Raw genomic sequence first — 21665 nt, 5'->3', positions numbered from 1 at the left:
TTTTTTATAAATGATTTCAAAATCAAAAGGGGCTAAATGAGCCTGCCATCTTGCAAACATTTGCTTAGACACATCATGTTTAAAATCTTTATTAAACATAAATTTTGCAGATTTGCAATCAGTTTTTATAATAAACTTTTGATTATATAAATCATCTTGAAATTTTAAAATACATCTAACAACAGCTAATATTTCTTTTGCCACTGTGGAATAATTCTTTTGGACATTATTCTATTTCCCAGAATAAAAACGAATCAGATATTCTTGTTTAGTTTGGGGATCTTTTTGTTTCAAAATTCCACCAAAACCTCTATCAAAAGCATCTGTTTCAACAATTTTATCCCATTGGGGATTTGCTAACATAAGACAAGGAAGATTTTTAATCTTTTCTTTTATAATTTGATCAACCTTAGTATGCTTATTTGTCTAAGGTAAGGGATTTTTCTTAAGTCTATCATATAAGATAGAAGAATCTTTAGTAAGATTTTGAATATAAGGAGAAATATAATTTAAACTTCCTAAAAATATTTGTAACTGAGTTTTATCAATTATAATATCATGGAATTTAGAACCAAATTCTATACTTCTTTGAATATGAATAATTTTTCCTTTTTCAATATTATGGCCTAAAAATCTAATATTAGTTTGAAATAAAATCATTTTAGATTTTGAAATAACAAGACCATTTTGAAAAATAATATGTTTAAACATTTCTAAATGTTTAAAATGAGATTCAATATTATTAAAAAATACCAAAATATCATCAATATAAACAATTATAAAATTGCTATACTGATAAAAAATATCATTCATAATTTGTTGAAATTCTGAAGGAGCATTTTTAAGTCCAAACGACATTACTGTCCATTCATAATGTCCTATAGGAACATTAAAAGCAGATTTATATCGATCAGATTCTTGTATTTAAATATGCCAAAATCCTGATTTTAAATCAAATTTTGAAAATATGATTGCATTAACTAATCTATCTAATAAATCTTTTTTTATTAGGAATAGGATGCCTAATCCAATTTAAAACCTTATTTAAGGGTTTATACTTTATTACTAATATAGGTACTTCTCTTTCTTGCTCAGAATGTTTATTTACATAGAAAGCAGTACAAGACCAAGGAGATTGAGAGGGTGGCATTAAACTTTTTTCTAATAAAGAATGAATTTCTTTTTTACATAATTCTAAATATTCAGAATTCATTTGACAAGGACGAGCCTTGGTAGGTATATTTATTTCCTTAAAATCTTCTTCATATGAAAGAGAGATTATATGTTTCTTTCTATTCCAAAAAGCATTTAGAAGATCATTACATATTTCTAATGAAAATTTATTATAAATGAATTTAATCTTATCCTGTAATTTAGGATTTTTTAATGTATCATCTATAGTTAAAATTTTAACTTCTTCTTTTAAAGAATTAATTTGAAAAGTTTTTCTATTAATCTTTTCTTTTAATTCATTTAAAATTCTATTAACATGTTTAGTTATAAACTGAAAAGAAATATGATTACCTTGATAAGTTCCTATTATACCTGTTTCATCAACATACTTTAAAGGATATATTTGATAAATAAAAGGTAAACCAAGTATTAATCGGCTAGAAATATCTTTCGCTAATAAAAAACTGGTTCGAATACAGTTTTTATCTNACTGAATTACCAAACTGAATCGCTTCATTTCGATAACCGATCTGAGAGATATGACCAAAATACCGCAACTGCTCAAACCCAACTGATTGCTGTTTTAGTAGGAATTAATCCTTCCTGTATTACATTCAAATCTGCACCACTATCTATCATAGCAATGAAATTCTTTTTATAAGAATTATCAATTAACAAAGTAATATTAGTATACCATTTTTGAGATATTATCATACTTAAAACAGATAAATGATTGTCATCATTAAATAAAAATTTTGATTATTATCAATAATATCAGATTCTTCTTTGTTATTTTCAATAACAGAGATACAATAACTTAAATAGGTATTATTTTGATGCAAAAATTTTTATTTGTTCTTTAAGATTATTAATCTCTTTTACTAAATCTTGTATAGTAACAGGATCTGTTTACTATATTTTTGTTGTAAAAGATTTTTTACTTCTTTCATAGAATAAGCTTGTTCTTGTTTAACAATTATATTATTTACACTACTTGTTGAAGCAGGGTTTTCTTTTTGATCTATTATAGTAGATTTTGATATTGGATCTTTAATCATTTTAAGGAATTCTAAAAGGTTATTATTAGTTAAAACATTAATATTTAAATTTTTAAATTGAGACATAAGTTTATAAAACTCATCATTTTTATTATCAGTATCACTTAAATATCTTCTGAATTATAAAATTTTGAACTAAATTCTGAGCTATTCTCAGATTCACTATCTGAATTCTGATTAGAATCCATTATTATTTTATTGATTTTATCTTTGAGATTTTCATCTNCATTTACACTACTTGTTGAAGCAGTGTTTTCCATTTGATCTATTATAGTAGATTTTGATATTGGATCTTTAATCATTTTAAGGAATTCTAAAAGATTATTATTAGTTAAAACATTAATATTTAAATTTTTAAATTGAGACATAAGTTTATAAAACTCATCATTTTTATTATCAGTATCACTTAAATATCTTCTGAATTATAAAATTTTGAACTAAATTCTGAGCTATTCTCAGATTCACTATCTGAATTCTGATTAGAATCCATTATTATTTTATTGATTTTATCTTTGAGATTTTCATCTATGTCTAAATTATTAATTTTGTTTTTAGCCCAACATTGATTAGCATAATGTCCTGACTTCTTATATTTTCTACAAATAATTATTTTATTTTTAGCTTTATAATTTTCAGCTTGCCGTAATTCACGGCTTTCTTTTCTTTTCTTCTTTCTATCTTTTTGTCTATCAGACAAATGTCATTTCTTCCTATAAGGTCTTTCGTCTTTATCTTTTATTTTCTTCTTACCTTTTGTTGGAACTTTTCAAGTTCGCAATCTTGATTTTGATGTTAACAAAACTTGTTATTGTGTTTCTAACATATTTACTCAAGTGTGAAGTTGTTAACACAAAAAGCAAGCTGAAACTGAATTCTGCACAAACTGAATTTCTGGCGAGCTTCTGTGTTTTGATTATATCTCCCAGCTGGATGATCCAAATGACAATCCGCCAACTAGGATGTTCAGAAAACGCAATTTGGAACAAGTCGTATTTCACGTTAGTTGGGCAAAATCGGATGTTATCATGGTCTAACTGATCGCTGAATTACCAAACTGAATCGCTTCATTTCGATAACCGATCTGAGAGATATGACCAAAATACCGCAACTGCTCAAACCCAACTGATTGCTGTTTTAGTAGGAATTAATCCTTCCTGTATTACATTCAAATCTGCACCACTATCTATCATAGCAATGAAATTCTTTTTATAAGAATTATCAATTAACAAAGTAATATTAGTATACCATTTTTGAGATATTATCATACTTAAAACAGATAAATGATTGTCATCATTAAATAAAAATTTTGATTATTATCAATAATATCAGATTCTTCTTTGTTATTTTCAATAACAGAGATACGATAACTTAAATAGGTATTATTTTGATGCAAAAATTTTTATTTGTTCTTTAAGATTATTAATCTCTTTTACTAAATCTTGTATAGTAACAGGATCTGTTTACTATATTTTTGTTGTAAAAGATTTTTTACTTCTTTCATAGAATAAGCTTGTTCTTGTTTAACAATTATATTATTTACACTACTTGTTGAAGCAGTGTTTTCCATTTGATCTATTATAGTAGATTTTGATATTGGATCTTTAATCATTTTAAGGAATTCTAAAAGATTATTATTAGTTAAAACATTAATATTTAAATTTTTAAATTGAGACATAAGTTTATAAAACTCATCATTTTTATTATCAGTATCACTTAAATATCTTCTGAATTATAAAATTTTGAACTAAATTCTGAGCTATTCTCAGATTCACTATCTGAATTCTGATTAGAATCCATTATTATTTTATTGATTTTATCTTTGAGATTTTCATCTATGTCTAAATTATTAATTTTGTTTTTAGCCCAACATTGATTAGCATAATGTCCTGACTTCTTATATTTTCTACAAATAATTATTTTATTTTTAGCTTTATAATTTTCAGCTTGCCGTAATTCACGGCTTTCTTTTCTTTTCTTCTTTCTATCTTTTTGTCTATCAGACAAATGTCATTTCTTCCTATAAGGTCTTTCGTCTTTATCTTTTATTTTCTTCTTACCTTTTGTTGGAACTTTTCAAGTTCGCAATCTTGATTTTGATGTTAACAAAACTTGTTATTGTGTTTCTAACGTATTTACTCAAGTGTGAAGTTGTTAACACAAAAAGCAAGCTGAAACTGAATTCTGCACAAACTGAATTTCTGGCGAGCTTCTATTTTTTGATTATATCTCCCAGCTGGATGATCCAAATGACAATCAGCCAACTAGGATGTTCAGAAAACGCAATTTGGAACAAGTCGTATTTCACGTTAGTTGGGCAAAATCGGATGTTATCATGGTCTAACTGATCGCTGAATTACCGAACTGATCACACGAAAACATCAATCAGTTGGGTTTGAGCAGTTGCGGTATTTTGGTCATATCTCTCAGATCGGTTATCGAAATGAAGCGATTCAGTATGCGTTGGAACAATAAGACAAAGATCTACAAATCATCTTCAGAAGTCAAAGTCTGAATCGAAGCTTAAGATGCTGAAAAATGACAATGAAGCTATTGGTTCTGCACAAACTGAAATCAGTTAGGCTGATTAATTTCAGCACACCAACTGAAACTGAACAAGACCAACTGAACTGAACCAGCAGCTGACCAACTGAACCAGACCAGCTGAAGACCAATTGAACCAGACCAGTTGAACTGAACCAGCTGGAACTGAACCAGACCAGCTGAAGACCAGTTGAACCAGACTAGTTGAACTGAACCAGACCAACTGAACCAGGTGAACTGAACCGAACCAGCAGCTGACCAACTGAACCGAACCAGCAGCTGACCAACTGAACTGAACTGAACCAGCTGCTGACCAGTTGAACTGAATGACCAGTTGAGTTGATCAGAGTTGACCAGTTGACCAGAGTTGACCAGTCGGGAAAATGCTCAGCAAGACGAATTTGACCGTTGCAATTTCAGAAACAGTACAGAAACTTTCCAAACAGTCATATTCTTGTGTCTAACGTATATATCATTGTTGGGGCTTATAAATACATCATCTTGAAGATCAAACAAGAGCGTTTGAAGTGGATTCAAAGCATGGGCAGTTAGCATGAAAAATCAGCTAGTTGAGAGTACAAACCCTTGTGTGAGGATACCTGAGATGTACACTGTAAATGATAAATTCCTCACACACAATCACTCACACATATACAAGAGAGTTGAACTTCAAAGATTAGTTGAGTGAGTCTTGCACAAAGACAATAAACTTGTATATGTAGTCTTTGCATATGAGACATTAAACAATATGCTGATTGTGAGGTGATGCCTACAATCTTGAGTGCTAGGAGTTCAGTTTAGGCAGTGGGTAAGTCCTAGCTGAATGGGTTTGTACAAATAGTTGTATAAATCAAAGTCTTCTAGTGAATCCTTCCCAAGGAGAAGAAGGGGTGACGTAGGAGCATTTGAAGTCTCCGAACATCCATAAAAAAATTCGTGTTTATTTATTTATTGCATTTAATTATCATTTTCATAGTTTGACAGATGCATTGTTGAAACATTTTATGTGTTCTTCAAATACCAAAATATTGCATACCAAGTGTTTGATAAAATGTTTCAACTAAAATATTTTTACTCATTCAACTTGCATATATTTTAAATGCTTTACAAAATTTTTAATTGGTTTCTACGAAGGATTATTTCGAGTGTTTTCCGCTTGATTTCATATCAAACTCGATTTAGTTCATCGGTGTTCAATATTTCAAGAACCGAGCTATTGTAGCTAAACTATTTTCTCCCAAACCGATCCTAACACCTTTATTAGGTAGGTCCATACCAAATTGATCACAAAATTTACCTAGTTGTTTTATCTCAAGTAAATTCTGTCTTTTAATATGATTATTGAATTTTAATTCATTACAGAGAGCTAAACCCTCTTGGATACAAATACTTATTAATTTGCCATAAATATAACTATCATAAGAAATATTTATATCATCCTTTCTTAATAATTTTCGAATTCTTTCTGCAAAGAGAAAGGGTAAACCAATTATAAATTTGGCTTTCCAAAGACTATTATTACAGTCTGGTATCTCATAAATTCGAGATAAAAAAGTATCTTTATACCATCTAAAATCAGTAAGTGTTTTACATTTAGATTACTTAATAAAGTACGAATTTGTTCACTGTTATCAGTGAATTTACCAATAAAATGTTCAATCATTGTCATTATTAATGAATAAACTACATTTTCTAATTGAATATTATCTTCAATTTTTATTCAATTGAAAATATCATTTTTCTGAGATTGATTTAAATCATTATCCCACCAACCTTTAAGTTGGCCAGTGAATCTTGCTATAATCATTCTAGCAATATTTTTATCAGTATTACCAGAAGTTTTACACACAGTACTATACATAAGCATTCTGTGAGCAGTATTATAAATTTGTTTATCACTAACTCCATCTATATTCCATTCATAATTACTTTTCCCATTATAACTATTAGAGAAAATATATTCTTGTTCTTCAACAAGAACATCCATGGGAGTAGGTCTATCATAATAATATTTAGTTTGGGTAGGTTTATCTGCCCATTTTATTTTATTAATTTCTTCATCAGAAAAATTATTATGATTAACAATCTCTTCATTAAGAGTATTTAAATTAAGATTTTTAAATTTTTCTTCTAATAATTTTTCTAAATCAGAAACAGAAGATTTAAATTTAAAATCTTTAATTTCTGGAGGGGATTTAATAGAAGAACTAGCAATAGAAACAATATTAGTTTCTGGTTCTTGTATATGAACATCTGGTTTAATTTTATTAATAGCTAAAATAATTTTATCAATACGATCTTTAAGAGAAACTATTTCTTCACCTATTATCGTAAGATATAAATTTGTATAATTCTGTTTTTCAATTATTTGATTAATATGTTTAACAGTTATTTGTAACATATCATTTTCAAATAATTTTGAAAAAGCAGTAAAATTCAAAATTTTATTATTCTTTTCTATAATAAAAGATTGTTGAGGAGGATAAACAGATCTTTGAATCTGTCCAGAAGGAAATTTATAGTTTCTTTCAAGAATAGAAATATAATCTATAATGAATGTTTTAAAAAACCAAGGAACAAAATGAATTAATCTATTTTGATTTTCACATTATTTATAAAATTCTGTGACAATATATTCAAATTCTTCTTAAGAGAAACTTTTAAAATACCAATCTCTGAAATATTTCCATTTGGGTAAATAAAATTCTGCATTGATCTTTGCTCTAGCAAGAGATCCTTTAGTAAAATCAATTTTTGGTTTATTATCCATTAAATAGTAAAATTCATTTCTGAAAAAGTATCAGTTTCTTTAAATTTTTGAAAGTTACATTGTTGAACAATATTATTTTGATTGATAATTAAATCTTCTGCTGAAGATTCTACTTCTTCTCTTATTTGAGAAGTTGAAGCTCTAGAAGTTTGTGGAATATCCACCATATAATCTAGAGATGAAATAAAAGAATGACTAGATCTTGATCTAGAATATACAGAAGAGAGTAATAATCTTCTTTGTTCATTAATAAACTGTATTTGAACAGATCCTTCATTAGTTTGAATAACTTGCTGTAAATCCTTATTTATTATAGGATTTCTAGGAACAGCTTGTTCAATTATCCAGTTTTCTGGAAATTCAATTTCTTCCTATTTTATAGATATACGGGTTGTAATATTAGATCTATTAAAATTAGTTTCTATAAGAATAGTTTCATTTAATTTTTTATCAATTCTTTTACACATAGGATTGAGTGTAAATAATGGTTTATAATAAATACGATAACAGATACATATAACTTCTGTACCAGGAGTATAATTATAACCATGAGTTTTAACATTTAATGTTAAAGAGTCTAATATATTAATATCAGACAAAGATAAAGATAAATTTGGATAAACATCAAAATATACTGGATCATGAGCCAGACTAGATTGAATTATTCCCATAAGGGATTATTTCCAATTTAAATTTCTACCATTTCTTAAAGCTGCTATGAATCTTTAAGGTAAACCTTCTAAAGTTAAAGTTCTAAAAGCAATCTGTATTAAACCTATATGAATAAATCTGTAATTTTTCCTATAAGGAAAAATATATTTATTGTTTAACAATCTTATTAGCATTTCTTCATTATGAAGGGGTACTGATGATTCTGTAGTTTTTACTACTTGTTTAAAACCAATTTTCTCAAATGTTCCTAATTTATAGATCATTTTAGATTCTATCTTAGGAATAGTCCATTTATTTAATAAATCTAAATTTTCAGGTAAATCATATTCTTCATTTAAACTGTTTTTAACAGTTTCTTTCATACTGAAAATATTCATTTGAATAAACAGTGTTAAATCATCAACCAAAACTATTTCCAAGGCTCTGATACCATATGAGGCTTGGAATACAAATTGAATCTGATACGTGACTTTGTTTTACCAAATGTTTCCTTAGTGGCTTTCGCACACATGGAGATTATTGGTTTCCAGCCTATATACCATATTCAGATTACTGAACTAATAAAAGGAGGTATTTAATTTCCAGAATAAGAATGAATATAAGGTTCATCTATGACAATTTTACAAAACATAAAAGGAATTACAAAAGATATACCATAGAAATTAAACAACAGAGGATTTATCGAGGACAACTTCAGAAACATAAATTAATAAAAATCACAATATAATATAATATAATATATACTATTTAACATTTTAACATCGGTATATCCCTTTGGACAAGTCAAACGATCAAATTTTCCAAAACTGAAAACATGAAACTTCTATAGCTTTGAGTTTTCTACGGTATATCCAAATTTCGTATCATTTGGACTTCATATGACCAAGATATATCACTAATTATCATTTTGCCTTTAAAATTAATTTATTATTTTTCAATTTATTAACGAAAATACCNAACCAAGATATGTCACTAATTATCATTTTACCTTTAAAATTAATTTATTATTTTTCAATTTATTAACGAAAATACCATCAAAATAAATTGAATATTTTTTAACTTATTTACAAAAATACCATCAATACTATTTTATTTTCGGGATCTCACAGGTAAGTTTTGACAGGATGCTGGGTTTGGTCAATTAATTTAGGAAAACCCAAGAATTTTAGTGGCTATCCCTATTATTCTAAGGTTAATTGCTTGGAATAATATGAATAAATGATTTGGTTAACCGATGAACAGTGAGATAATTAAATAGTAGAACCCCCTTGAATCAGTATGTTCTCATAATAAATTCTTCACTTTATTCTCATCGATTAATTTTCAATTCTAGATTCAGTATTTTTCTTGCTTGGTAATTTTAGTTTAGGTTATTTTTTTTAGTATTTATCAAAACAAATCCCCCCTTCTTATTTTTATTATCAAAATAAATAAATCTACTGTTCTTTGTGGATTCTACCCTACTCACCATTATACTAGTTTTTATTTAAAAGAGTAGGAATTAATTTGGTGGTCAACGACAACACACCAAATTTTGGCGTTGTTGCCAGGGAACGGTGCAAGGTTAATTTCTTTTGATTTTTTTTATGCCTTGTTCTTCTCGTACAGATGAACTCGAATACAATCCGGAAATCGAGAAGACAGCTAAGAGATTGAGAAAAGAAGCAAGATTAAGGCGTGAAAAGCAACCATCATCATCATCTCCTGATTTGAACGCATCATTGGACTCCAACGATACAGAAAAAGAATCTGACATTGATCTTGAGATTGAAAGAAGTGAAAGTGACAAAAAAAATGGTAGGACAAGCTCAAAGAACACTCAGGGAGTTAGCTAATCCTAATGTTATTCAACAACCATTATGAATTAAATTCCCTACTACTGATGCTACTTTTGAATTAAAATCTGGCTTGATTCATTTATTGCCTACTTTTCGTGGTCTTGCAGGTGAAGATCCCCATAAACATTTGAAAGAGTTTCATATTGTTTGCACAGCCATGAAACCGCAATGGATCATAGAGGAACAAATTTCACTGCGAGCTTTTCCATTCTCTTTGGCCGACAAGGCTAAAGACTGGCTCTACTACCTGCCTTCTGGATCCATAACAACTTGGGATAATATGAAACAACAATTTTTGGAGAAATTCTTCCCAGCTTCTCGAGCAGCAAATATTAGAAAAGACATTTGTGGGATTAGACAACTGCATGAAGGAAACTTTGTATGAGTATTGGGAGAGATTCAAACAGTTGTGTGCCAGATGTCCACAACACCAGATTCCAGAACAGCTACTAGTTCAATATTTTTATGAGGGACTCTTGCTCTTTGATAGGAACATGATTGATACTGCGAGTGGAGGTGCATTGGTGAACAAAACGCCTCAAGAGTCACGAGCTTTAATCTCCAACATGGTTGCCAATGCACAGCAGTTTGGTACTAGGCAAGACAACCCTCAACGACAAGTCAATAAGGTAAGTGTTACCCTTATCGATCAAAAGTTAGATTTTTTGACATCTCTTTTGGAAAAGTTGGTTGCAGGACAGGTGCAACAGGTAAAAGCTTGTGGTGTATGTGCTATGGTGGGACATTCCACAGATATGTGTCTGTCACTACAAGAGGAACTCACACAACAAGCCAATGCGATTGGTGGATTTCCTAGGCAGCCCCAACGTCGATATGACCCATATTCTAATAGCTACAATCCAGGATGGAGGGATCACCCAAATTTCAGCTATAAGAATCAAGGACGCCAACAAGGGTGTACACAACAAAATTGGAACAAACAACATGCACCAGAACAAGCATCCAACTCAGGTATGTCTCTAGATGGAATTGTAAAGGCCTTAGCTGAAAACACTCAAAAATTTCAACAGGAAACGAGGGCCAGCATTCAGAATCTAGGAACCCAGATCACTCAGATCTCTACATCAGTCAGCAAGTTGGAAGCTCAGAATTCTGGAAAACTACCGTCGCAAACGGTGGTTAATCCAAAAATGCAAGTGCCATGGTATTGAGGAGTGGGAAGAAAATTGACCAAAAGAACACTTCAACAACAAAGGATATTGAAGAAAAAGGCACAACTGAAGAGATCGAAGGAGAATATGAGAAACAACCAAAGGTAAATTCTAAGTCTTTCTCATCTACTATTTCTAATGCAGTTGTTCCTCCATTTCCTTCCAGGTTGGAAAAATTCAAAAAAATGGATTACGAGAAAGAAGTGTTGGAAACCTTTAGAAAGGTGGAGATCAATATTCCTCTTATAGATGCCATCAAACAAATTCCAAGGTATGCTAAATTTTTAAAGGATTTGTGCACTAACAAGAGGAGGTTGAAAAGTGATGAAAAAGTAAGCGTGGGATAAAGTGTGTCCGCGGTTATTAAGAAGTCACTGCCAAACAAATGCAAGGATCCAGGTATGTTTACAATGCCTTGTGTTATTGGAAATCTGAAAATTGAGCGTGCCATTCTAGATTTAGGTGCATCCATTAATGTCATGCCCTATTCAATATACTGTGCTCTGAATTTGGGTCTTTTAAAAGAAACTAGAGTGGTGGTTCAATTAGCTGACCGATCTAATGCTTACCCTGAAGGAGTTGTGGAGGATGTTCTTGTGCAGGTTAAAAAATTGATATTTCTTGCATATTTCTACATATTGCAAATGGAAGAAGACTCCGCTACGATTTCAGCTCCGATTCTATTGGGGAGACCTTTCATGAAAACAGCTAGAACCAAGATTGATGTGGAAGAGGGTACTCTTTCCGTCGAATTCGACAGGGAGATTGTGAAATTTATTATTTTTGATGCTATGAAATACCCAAATGAAAACCACTCTATATGTTCAATTGATATTGTTGATTCAATTGTGCATGAATGTTTTGAGGAGACATATGAGATTGACAGTTTTCACATACAGGCACAATTGGAGGTAGAAGGAGAGATAGCTGAAGCTTGGGAAATTTCGGAAACTGATGAGGAATCACAAACTGTGGTTCCAAATTTAGAAACTGAAATATTAATCCCTCATAAGAAATTGCTACCCTCTGTTTTGCTGGCACCCAAATTGGAATTGAAAGATTTTCCAGATCATTTCACGTATATCTATTTGGGAGACAATGAAACTTTGCCTGTGATCATCTCAAAAAGGTTAACTGAAGAGCAAGAAGAGAGATTAACCACAATTATCAGAGAACATAAGGCCGCAATTGGCTGGACATTGGCGGACATCAAAGGCATAAACCCTTCCATTTGCATGCATAGACTTTGTTTAGAGGATGATGCCAAATCGGGAAGAGAATTCCAAAGAAAACTGAATCCGGTAATGAAAGAAGTGATAATGAAAGAGATTCTCAAGCTTTTAGATGAAGGAATAATCTATCCTATTTCGGATAGTAAATGGGTGAGTCTGATCCATGTCGTACCAAAGAAAACAGGTATCACTGTGGTAAGAAATCAAAATGATGAGTTGGTACCGACAAGAGTGCAAAATGGTTGGCGTATGGTTTTTGACTTTCGAAAGCTTAATTTAGCTACTAGAAAGGATCATTTTCCTTTGCCATTTATTGATCAAACATTGGAAAAACTAGCTGGAAAAACTTATTTTTGTTTTCTTGATAGATTTTCAGGTTATTACCAGATAGTCATTGCTCAGGAGGATTAGGAGAAGACAACCTTTACATGTCCCTTTGGAACATTTGTCTACAGACGTATGCCTTTTGGACTTTGTAATGCTCCAGGTACGTTTCAAAGATGCATGCTTAGTATTTTTTCAGAGTATATTGAGAACTGTATTGAGGTATTTATGGATGATTTCTCTGTCTATGGGGATTCATTTGACAATTGTTTGAGTCACTTGTTTAAGATTTTGAAAAGGTGCATGGAAACCAATCTGGTTTTGAATTATGAAAAGTGTCATTTTATGGTGACTGAATGCATTGTGTTAGGACATGTGGTTTCCTCTAAGGGTATTGAGGTTAATAAAGCAAAGGTTGATTTAATCACAAATTTACCCTACCCCACTAACGTCAAGGGAATTCGAGGTTTTCTTGGACATGCAGGTTTTTACCGCAGATTGATTAAGGATTTCTCAAAGATTGCTCTACCGATGTCCAAGTTGCTCCAAAAAGATGCACCTTTCGAGTTTGAAGAAGATTGCAATGAGGCTTTTAACAAGCTAAAAAACATGTTGACCATAGCGCCAATTATCCAACCACCTGACTGGAATTTGCCCTTTGAAATCATGTGTGATGCGAGTAATTATGCTGTGGGGACTGTTCTAGGCCAGAAAGTTGATAAGAAGAGTCACGTCATATACTATGCCTCAAGAACATTGGGCTCTGCACAGTGCAATTACACCACTACAGAAAAGGAGCTTTTAGCAATTGTTTTTGCTTTAGAAAAATTTCGATCATATTTGCTAGGCTCTAAAGTAATTGTGTTTTCTGATCAGGCAGCATTGAAATCTTTGTTGACAAAAAATGAGTCAAAACCGAGGTTGATAAGGTGGATACTCTTACTCCAAGAATTCGACATTGAGATCAAGGATCAGAAAGGGATTGAGAATCCAGTAGCTGATCATCTGTGTAGGTTGGTGAACGAAGACAATGTTTTGCCAGTTTCCGAATTTTTTCCTAATGAGCAGCTATTTCAGGTGAAAGGTACGAATCCCTAGTATGCAGACATAGTTAATTACTTGGTTACCGGAATTTTACCTAATGATCTTAGCAAATCTCCTAAAGTGAAAATTCGTTGTGAGACAAAGTATTATGTGTGGGATGAACCTCATTTATGAAAATTTTGTGCTGATCAAGTTATTAGGAGGTGTGTACATGAAATTGAACATACGTCGATCTTGACTTTCTGTCATAATTATTCATGTGGTGGTCATTTTGGACCAAAACGGACTGCTAAGAAAATTTTGGATTGTGGTTTATGTTTGGAGACACTTTTTAAGGATGCCTATTAAAAACTGTGAACAATGTCAAAGAACGGGATATTTATCCCATAGAAATGAAATGCCCCAACACCCAATTCTTGTATGTGATATTTTTTATATTTGGGGTATGGATTTCATGGGACCATTCCCTTCATCAGAAGGTTATCTTTACATATTGTTAGAAGTTGATTATGTTTCGAAGTGGGTGGAAGCCAAACCCACTAGGACTAACGATTCCAAGGTTGTTGCAGGTTTTATCAAATCTAACATTTTCAGCAGGTTTGGTATCCCAAGGGCGCTAATCAGTGATCGAGGAACCATTTTTGCAATCGAACAATTGAAGCTTTGTTGAAAAAATATGTGGTGCATCATAGAGTTGCCACAACCTATCATCCACAAAAAAATGGCCAAGCCGAAGTTTCTAATCGAGAAATCAAGTCTATCCTATCAAAAACAGTCAATCCGGGAAGGAAAGATTGGAGTCTCCGTTTGGATGATGCACTTTGGGCTTATCGTACTGCATATAAAACACCAATAGGGATGTCTCCCTACATGTTAGTTTTTTGGAAGTCATGTCATTTGCCCGTGGAGATTGAACATAGGGCATATTGGGCAGTTAAAAACTGCAATATGAACTTGGAAGAGACGAGTGCATCGAGAAATCTGCAACTACAAGAGTTAGAGGAGATAAGATTGGGGGCATATGAGAATTCGAGAATCTACAAGGAGAAAACGAAGTTTTTCCATGACAACGTGATTTTGTGAAAGAAATTTAGTATTGGTCAAAAAGTACTACTGTACAATTCTCGGCTAAAATTTATGCCAGGTAAGCTTTGTTCTCAATGGATTGGTTCTCTTATGGTGTAGTGGAAATCAAGAGTTTGGATACTGATACAACATTCAAAGTAAATGGACATCGATTGAAGGTGTTACATGAAGATGGAAGCGCGTCCCAAGTGCTGGAAATCGAGTTGGAACAACCCCAATATTCTGAAAGTTGATGGGACGAAGAATGTCAAGCATAACGATATTAAAAAATTGCGCTTTTGGGAGGCAACCCAAATTTTAGTTCTTGTTATTTTTTTTATTTTGTTCCAGCAGAGGGTTTTCAGCAAGGCGTGGCATGTCGAGCATAACGACATTAAAAAATTGCGCTTTTGGGAAGCAATCCAAATTTTAGTTCTTGTTATTTTTTTTATTTTGTTCCAGCAGAGGTTTTCGCACAAGGCATGGCCACGCCTTTCTGAAAAACCACTACTGATTTATTTTTTAAAAAAAAAATTTCGTTCCAGTAGAGGTTTTCACACAAGGCGTGGCCACGCCCTGTTGAAACACCTCTACTGCTAGGAACTTTTTATTTATTAAAAAAAAAACAAAAACAAAAGAATTTAACCTATTTCTTTTGCTCTCTTTCACAGCGTCGCGAACATCTCCAAATCTCATATCTCATCTCGCCACCTCCGTCTGCAACCCCAACACCGCCGCAAGCACCAGCAGCTCGCGCCTCCTACAGTAGCCACACCATAACCTCAGCGCCGCTCGCCATCGCTGTTACCACCGACAACCACCTACCTTATCGCTGCCGCAAGCACCACCACTCGCGCCACCTCCACCCGGCGCACAGATTTACCCTTCGTACATCCATCTCACGCCCCAACCAGTCCGCAGCGCCGCTCGTCCACACCGCTCGCGCACTCTCGTCGACCTCCATCTCGGTTTCGCACAGCAGCTTTGCTCGGTGCATCACTCATCTCTACCGGCATCGTTCCTCCACAGCACATCTTTGAACTATCGCATCTCCACCAGCGCACAGCTGCCACGCAAATTTAGGTGATATCTTTCCGACACCTCTCTTATTTCGATTATATGTGTTTAGATGGTGTTTTGTTAACTTATTCTTACCTTGTGATTGTGGCGGTGTTTATTGTTGGTTGTGGGATAATTGTGTGAAGTGTACAGTTGGTTATTAGTATGCAACGGGGTTCTCAAGCATCGAATAAGACAGTCATCGCCCCAAGTTCATCGTCGGGGCGAAAAAGGGCTAGGATAGGGAAAAAGATGAGTTCGTTACCACCATCTGAATCAGATTGAATGGTCATTTGATCTTCACAAAAAATGTGGTAAAAGATAGATATAAGGCATTGTGTAACAAACGAATCATCCCATGCAAGTATATTCACCACCCCACTATGGAATTGTTGAATATTAAAACTGGAGTGCTTGATTTGATTCGCAACATTGGGTGAGAATCATATTTTTCTATTTTATGTCCTGCTTATATAGAACTTGTGCATGAATTTTACGCTACTTTTGAATTGGTCAAGCCTAAAAGTTTCACACTTTCCAGTCCAAGAGTAGTTCGTTTTAGGTTAATGGGACGCACTTTCAAATTTTCAATCACTGAATTTAACATTGCTTTTGGTTTTATTGAAAATGATTTTGCAAACACTGATTAATATTTGAATAGTGCGTGTGATTTTCATGACCAATTTAATCCCATTGCCCTTTATCGAACTATGTCCACACAGAACGATTACGACCCGAGTAAATCCAAAGATTATTACTTGCACAGCCCAGAGTGGAAATACATTCACAGATTCTTTGCGTTTACTTTTTCGAGACGAAAAGATACTGCCGGTGTGTTGACAAAAGCAGAATTGTTTTTCTTGTGGTGCATGCAAAATAGAATCAGAGTTAATTTGGGTTTTTGGTTGGCTTCTCAATTTGCTGGTGTCGCTGCTCATAAACGCCATTTGATTCTTAGTTCATTGATCACTGCATTAGCTGTCAACCTGAAGTTGATTGATCTTGATAATAACGATCTTTATGTTGCTTGTCCTATGCTTCCTCTTGATTTGCGTTGTTTAGAGACTATGGGGTTGATAGAACAAGTGCAGGGAGTTTTTTCTTTTTGTCCCCCAGGTCCAGTGACTGCACGACCCGGCCACCACAATTCTAAATCTGATGGTCCGGACGAACCTTTGGACTCACGTGCGCCTCCCCTCACATCAGCTACTCCATCACGAAGGCGCAACGACGTGGAAATAGATGAGATCAAGCAACGGTTGACCGGAATGGAACTAAATCAGTTGGCATTCTACAGACACATGGGATTCGAACCTCTGTTTCCCCCACCGCAGCAGTAGATGATGTTTCTTTACGATGCTCAACATTTTTTCAGTGGAGTTCTCTAACTTTTCCTACTATTTTATGGTTTTAGTTGAGCATCTATTTTCTGTCATTGAAGACAATGTCAAGTTTAGGTGTGGGAGTTTGATTTGATTATGAGAAGTTTGACTTGACTTTTGGATTTTTGAATTTTTTTATTTGATTTTTAATATTTCGATTCAATTTTTCTGCATTTTGAAAAAAAAAAAAAGTGACGTTGTTATTTCCAAGCACCTAGTTCATTTGTTATCTCTTTCTTCTGAATCCTGATTGCCTCCGATGCGAAAAAAAATGATGTTCTTTGCGTGCAAATGTTTTTGCATTCTCACGTTTGCATTATGAATAAGTTGCTCTTAATGATAGTTAGAGAGGACAAGTGTGTGCGATCAGCTATGTCACAAGAAAGATTGAATGGATTGAATATGATATCAATTGAAAAAAAATTAGTTAAAAATTCTTGATTATTCAAACTTATTTAATACTTTTAATGCCAAAATGGCGTACGGAGTACTATTTAAGAGATTTAATTTTTTTATTATATTAAAAGATTATATATTATTTTCTTTTATATTTATGTTTATAATTCACATGATTAGTATTGAAAAACTTATATTAAAGAAAAAAATTTGACTATTTTTCTAGGAGCTCAATTTTTTAATTTCGACTCAGATCTACGAAATCTCAAGTAGGACACTGGGCGTGCACCTCTCTTCCTGGTTGGGGAGTATATTTACTAGCGGTTTTAGATAACTGGCCTTAGAATTCCCTGATATTTGATTTTGTTGGTTACTTCCCTCACGCACTTCGTTTTTCATTGTCCTTTTGATCAACTTTGCTGGAAATGTTCTGGTTCCAAATGACTATTGGTTATGATCTTCTAAGCTAATAAAAAACTAAAAACAAAGGATTTGAGTTAAAAACATTAATATAAAGTGGGAATAAAAATCTTAATATGATTGTGTATTCAGAAAAGCAAAAGAAATTACATAATATTAAAATACAAAGAAAGTTGCTAGAAACTGGAATGAAAATTGGAAAATATGTCTAGAAAAATGAAAACTTGAACGATGAAATTGTAGTATTTAGATTTGCATAAAAAATGTAAAGTTTAAAGCGGAATAAACAATATATGTCAAATAAAAGAAATAATAAATCCCCTTATTACAAAGTGCTGGTTTTTCAAATTAGAAAATTTTCAGATTTATTATGGTATTTTCCGAGTAATAAGGATGAAAATTAAATAACGTACCATAGGAAACCAATACACGATGTAATGCCTTAGAAACAAAGGTAAAAATAATCCTTAAATCAGGTTAAATATGCATCTATACTAAAATTATTTTTATATTAAGTGATTTTTGTGCAAAAAATTCTAGAGACGATATAATTTTTTTAATAAAAAAAATCGAGACAATTTTATAAGATTTTTGAATAGTTAAATATAATGAGTTTAACTAATTTTAAATTTATGATATGTTAAAAAATATTAAATATCATAAATGATAGTCTTTTGAACTTTGATAATTTTGGTATAAATTTCTTACAGTTGAATTATATTTCTATCTTAGCAAATTTAGATAGTCAGAATCGTGTGATTTTCCATTAATGAGCTAATCACGTAGAATTTCCGTCATATATGCATAACCACACGCTACAGTGTATATGAATGGAAATTAGCAAGAAAATACATTATTCAACAAATTGAATATCAAATGACTAATTTAACCCCCGAGCCATGCACCTTCTGATCTATAAAATGCCCTAATCCGCAATCCAGAACTAAAAAGTATTATTAGTCGATCGACAATGTCATCTTCCTATCAAAATTCTAGTGGCAAGCCTGGCACAGATTCACTGGCGAGCCCTTTTTCAACTACTGATGCTGCTGCTACTAAAAAAAATAATGGAGGTGCGGCAGCTCGAGGCTGGGAAGGTAACAAAGCCACGACCACAAGAACATCTTCGTCATCGACTCAAGGCCGGTCCTCTTCAGGAGGCACAGCAAGTTTCCTTTGGGGAACGCGTTAGCAGACTTCTAGCTAGCTGTATATATATGTAGAATATGTACAAGATATGGAACAGCTGAAGGCCTCTGTCTATATATTATGTAATTACATGTGTGTTTGTTTGTGTGTTTATATACGTGCTTGTTATTATGTATTAAATATTGGTTATTANTTAAAATAATTTTCTGCAGTTGCGATAGGGACTAAAATAAAATAAAAACTGTTTTTTTTAAAAAAAATAAAAATAAAAAAAATAGTATACATGCAATCTAAAGTAATATAGTAATGTTTCATCATAACATAAAAACTCAAAATAAATTTATAACTTCTACCTAATAATATTCAGGTATACATACAATATTCTGTTTAGTTTATATATTTTATCGCAAATAATACTTGCTATCATTGTAATTCTTTATAAAATAAAGAGTAAATGATCAATAAATCCCCAACAACATCGTTATATTTGTGTTCGGTTCTTATCAGACCAAAAAAATTTATGCAGTTCTGATTCACACAAAAAAATGTTTCTACACTCTCAAGCCCCCAATTGTTTTATCGGATGAAATTGGATAAACGAAAAATCATGTATATACTAATATATGATATTTAAGTACAAAATATTTCAGATCTGACACTTATATATGATTTTTTTAGTACTCAAACATGTATAACAAGTATTGATATTAAATGGTTCACCTACTTCAATGACCTACTGACACTTCACTTTTTGAACGTATGACACGTTTTTTCTCGGATGAAAATCGATACAAAATATTGAAAATATGTTACTAATATATGATATTTGAGTACAATATATTTTAGATATGATACTAATATATGATTTTTTATTAACCAAACATATATAAAAATTATTGGTATAAATGACGCCTGTCTTTTTTCAGATGAAAATCAGTACTAAACAATAAAAATGTGGTACTATAATATTATATTTCAGTATTAATTCTTTCTGATCTAAATATAATATATGATATTTAAGTACACAAACAAGTGTAGCAAATGTTGATATAATATAGTTGTTCTAATTATGTATTCAAAACTTTATCTTTTATATCATATCTAAAACAGATAGTACTCAAATATCATATATAAGTTTCATATTTGTAATATTTTGTATCGAATTTCATCCGAATAAATATATGCGAGCTTAGGGAATAATAAAACATTTTTTGCGTGAATCAAACACTCCAGAAAAAAATTTGGTGGATTGAACACAAATAGTGAATTTTGAATATCTCCAGTGACATGGCGCAGCCCCATTAGTGGCATATTAATTCCAAGTAATAGAGGAAGTTTAATTAAATTATTGAAGAGAATCACACGCACTTTGTAATTTACACGCACACAAACACACACATATGTGTTTGTGTGTGTATATATGTGTGTGTTTGTGAGATGCCGAAATTGAAATCAGTGAGAAAAAGACATTATTCAACAATTGAATCTCCAAACAAGTCGAATGACTCATTTAGCCTCTCTACCTCCTCTGTAAAAGGCCTTCACAAATGATACCCCATAAGAGTCCGGGTCATGGATGACCCGAGAAATTTAATGGATAGCCCAAATCAAAGTCAATATGTAAAGAATCTCCCTCAGCAGCCAGGCATGGAGGAGCTCGAGATATTATCTCCCCGGGCAATCAGGAGCCTGGACTCTCATGCAAGCTCCCGGGAACTCTTATCCGAGCTATCTCGATAAGTGCACCGCACTCGAGTGTATTGGTATGGGCAATCTTATCTGTCAGAACGACATGGGTTAGACGTATCAAAGAAGTAATCAGAAGTAGGGTATGGGCAGCCGCCTTGCCATACTTAGCAAATGGGCACTGAAAACGAGGTAATGATGAGATCTACTCCTATAAATAGCAGATATACTTCTCATTTAAAGATTCTGCAAGGATGAATTAAAAAACACTCACGTACATGCATACATATACAAGCTCTTCACCTTTCTTCTTCATCTGCTGACTTAAGCATCGGAGTGGCTACGTCGGACACTCCTCCGATGCCCATTCACGAGTTCAATTCATTGTCTGTAGGTCACGGTGGAAGCTATTGATGCGATCCGGGTCAAATGGATGAGCCGGGTAGGGTGATTCACCGGATTTGCTATCAAAATAATGAAGGGAATAAAAGCAGTGTGAGATATGGATTTCCCTGTGACCTGCAGACAAGGAGATGAACTCGTGAATGGGNAGATTTATAATACGTGGATAATATACTAAAAGAGATAAGTAATATAATTATTTTTAACTCAAATTATTTTAGTTATGGAGTCTTGAGCTGTCTTTTACATCACATATATGTTGTATATAAAATACAGTATATA

At 32.4% G+C, this 21665-nt stretch overlaps 1 protein-coding gene across 1 annotated transcript; it reads left to right on the top strand.

Annotated features, from left to right (window-relative positions):
- The first annotated feature begins 10546 nt into the window (after positions 1-10546).
- Positions 10547-11571, top strand: LOC140961031 (uncharacterized). Its single transcript, XM_073419355.1, has 2 exons — positions 10547-11217; positions 11391-11571. The coding sequence occupies exons 1-2, from the start codon at positions 10547-10549 to the stop codon at positions 11569-11571; spliced, it is 852 nt and encodes a 283-aa protein (XP_073275456.1).
- Positions 11572-21665: the final 10094 nt, after the last annotated feature.

Source organism: Primulina huaijiensis, chromosome 16 (assembly GCF_012295235.1).
Source record: "Primulina huaijiensis isolate GDHJ02 chromosome 16, ASM1229523v2, whole genome shotgun sequence".
NCBI classification, from domain to species: domain Eukaryota; kingdom Viridiplantae; phylum Streptophyta; class Magnoliopsida; order Lamiales; family Gesneriaceae; genus Primulina; species Primulina huaijiensis.
Note: the sequence above shows the minus strand (reverse complement) of the source record. Positions and strands in the feature narration are given on the sequence as shown.

What these genes read in the sequence shown, in the direction of transcription:
- LOC140961031 (XM_073419355.1), top strand. Translation starts at nt 10,547, where the DNA reads ATGATTGATACTGCGAGTGGAGGTGCATTGGTGAACAAAACGCCTCAA. An exon ending in CCAAAAATGCAAGTGCCATG is followed by an intron (nt 11,218 to 11,390) that starts GTATTGAGGAGT and finishes ATTTCCTTCCAG; the next exon opens with GTTGGAAAAATTCAAAAAAA.